General features: G+C 35.8%; 1 protein-coding gene across 2 annotated transcripts; it reads right to left on the bottom strand.

Annotated features, from left to right (window-relative positions):
• Positions 1-250: 250 nt before the first annotated feature.
• LOC130884105 (heterogeneous nuclear ribonucleoprotein A3-like) lies at positions 251-1324 on the bottom strand. Of its 2 annotated transcripts, XM_057785070.1 has the most exons (2): positions 571-1324; positions 251-423 (listed from the first exon to the last, which is right to left on the bottom strand). In XM_057785070.1, the coding sequence occupies exons 1-2, from the start codon at positions 1322-1324 to the stop codon at positions 251-253; spliced, it is 927 nt and encodes a 308-aa protein (XP_057641053.1). The 2 variants fall into 2 exon arrangements, with proteins under 2 accessions (XP_057641053.1, XP_057641052.1); XM_057785069.1 differs by having other exon boundaries at positions 251-1324.
• Between the last annotated feature and the right edge of the window lie 1534 nt (positions 1325-2858).

Here is a 2858-nt window from a genome sequence, read left to right as displayed (position 1 = left end):
TTGACACTACATTGCATTAATCAATAGCTGCACTTTTTGCAAACTGTGTCTCTGACAGTCCTGAACAAGAAGGGCCTCCTGTTTAAGCTGCGGTAACTTTTCTGACTATGGATCATCGCTCCTTCTGTGGCAGATTTTTACAGTTCCTCTAATGCATTTAGGACGACAGTCTCAAAGTAACCTGCAGCTTTCCTGACAACTCCTCACTCTCTCTCCTGCTAAGAACTGTAGCCCTTTTCTGCTGTTTTTTTTAAAACCTTCTGCTACCATATCCATCACTTCCAACACCTGATCCATAGCCACCACCATAGGGACTGCCTGAGCTTCTCCCACCAAAACTGCTCTCTGTCATGAGTCCATAATTTGATTGCTGTTGTCCACTATAATGTCCAAAGTCATTATAGTTCCCACCACCATAGTTACCTCCACCAAAATTTCCCCCTTCATTGTAACCATCATATTCTCCTCCTCCACCACAACCATATCCATCACCTTGTTTTCCATAGCCTGTTCCACCACCACCATAGCCTCCTCTACTGATGTAACCATGACCACCACCATAGTTGCCACCATCACCTCCAAATCCATTATATCCACCATCACTACCTCCATAACTACCTCTGCTGCCACCACCTCCACTACCATAGCCTCCTATTCCACCAAAGTTTCCACCACTACCAAAATTACCTCCACCACCTCCAAAGTTCTCTCCACGACCCATAAAATTTCCAGATCCACTTCCGTGGCCTCTCTGTGATCCAGCAGACTGCATCTCTTGTTTAGAAAGGGCCTTTTTCACTTTAATATTATGCCCATTAAGAGTGTGGTATTTCTGAACAGCAGTTTTATCAACTGTGTCATGGTCATCAAAAGTCACAAAAGCAAATCCTCTCTTTTTCCCACTCTGCCTGTCTTCCATAACTTCTATGGGTTCAATCTTGCCATACTTTTTAAAGTAGTCTCTCAGGTTATACTCTTCTGTATCCTCTTTAATACCACCAACACAGATTTTCTTCACTGTTAAATGGGCACCAGGCTTTACAGAATTCTCTCTAAAAATGGCTCTCTTTGGTTCCACCACACGTCCATCAACTTTGTCTGGCCAAGCACACATTGCAGCATCCACCTCTTCAACACAAGAGTAGGTCACAAAACCAAAGCCCCTGGAAAGTTTTGTTTGGGGATCTCTCATTACCACACAGTCTGTAAGTGTGCCCCATTTCCCGAAATGTTCTCTTAAGCTATCATCTGTGGTTTCAAAGCTCAGACCACCAATAAACAGTTTCCTCAACTGTTCTGGTTCCTTTGGATCATTGCCCTCCATTTTGAGACCAGACTTGCCTCTTCCAACTCTAGTTCTCAGTCAAACTTTTAAGTGTGTAAAAAGCAATAACTAAAAGGTATTGATTTAAGCAATTCATTATTTGGAAATAAACAAAAGTTTAGATAACTGACAGACAAATTTCTACTTTAGTGCCTATAGCTTAACTACCTTGACATCAAAGGAAAATAATAATCGTGTTGTTTATCTCTTACTTGCCTCCTCATTTTAAATAAGAACATAATAATAATAACATAATAAACATAGATAACATAAACTATATATGGAGTGATACTATCAGTTAACTGATGCTATAAATATGTTGATTCAGATTTAATTATAAACAATGTTTGATTATGACACTATAATATTTGCTTATTTCACAACTTTCTTGAACATTATTTCAATGTATACAATCTAGTTTACTAATAAATACATATAAGAAAACATGAAGAGATAATTTTACAAATAGCATTTTTAAAGTAAATAATCAGATGATTTTTCTAAAAATGAATAAACTGCATCAGCTTATGGAACTAGAAATGCTTCATATATGGCTTTAGAAAATTATCTTCTTTCAGTATCTATGAATATATATTAGTACTAGACATGCTGTTTGAAACAGTGAATCAGAGTTAATTTTAATACTTGCTTTCCTTAATGTATATTATAATTGACATGTGTTTAATCCAAAAAAATAAGCACAATGAGATACTGGAATGATAGTCTGCAAAGAAAATTAATGCTAGATAAAATTAAGTTTAAGGCAGAAACAAAACACAACAATCAAACATTGCTCTTTGACAGGTTTCATTGTCTTCCTGTATTATTTTAAATTTCGTCAATAGTAAAAGGCACTATAATCTCTATTGGATCTATTCCTGCTAGTTGACAAAGTCTCAATTTTACCTTTATACTTAATTCAGAGACATTTGCCATATACATTTTAAAATTTTTTCTTGGTTTATGTGTTAAAAAGATCCATGCTAAGATAATGTCTTCCCTCTGCATTAAAATTCCTGTTGGGGAAATTCTGGAAGGCAATATGACTAGAATGAAAATAAGATTTGGATTCACCCAATCAATATGTGCCTCCTGAAATTTTTCTTCAATGACCAATAATTCTTTTTCTGCTTTAACTGTTAATTGCCTGGGAATATTTAAGTGTTTGTCAACATTTTAAGGTTTTGTTTAAATGAGTTATTAGGTCAGGTGTTATTCCAGCAGCCAGTCATAGACTGGGAATGTCTCCTAACAATCTCTGAAAGTCATTAAGAGTCTGCATTCAGTCTCTCCTAAATTTGTGTCTTTTGTGTTCTAATTTTCTGCAAACCTATTTTATAACCTAGGTAATTGACAGAATTGCCTCTCTGTATTTTTCTCAGAGCAATTTGTTGTCCCCATTTAGGTAAAACTTTCTTTACTTCTTCAATTATTCTTTCTAAATTATCTACACTTAAGTCAGATAGCAAAATGTCTTACATGTTATGGTCAACTATAGATTTGGAGAATTGTTCGCATATTATTTCCAATGGCT

The sequence above is a fragment of the Chionomys nivalis genome, chromosome 11, assembly GCF_950005125.1.
Source record: "Chionomys nivalis chromosome 11, mChiNiv1.1, whole genome shotgun sequence".
In the NCBI taxonomy this organism is placed as follows: domain Eukaryota; kingdom Metazoa; phylum Chordata; class Mammalia; order Rodentia; family Cricetidae; genus Chionomys; species Chionomys nivalis.
Note: the sequence above shows the minus strand (reverse complement) of the source record. Positions and strands in the feature narration are given on the sequence as shown.

Excerpts from the sequence above, each read along its gene's own strand:
- LOC130884105 (XM_057785069.1), bottom strand. The coding sequence starts at position 1,324 with ATGGAGGGCAATGATCCAAAGGAACCAGAACAGTTGAGGAAACTGTTT.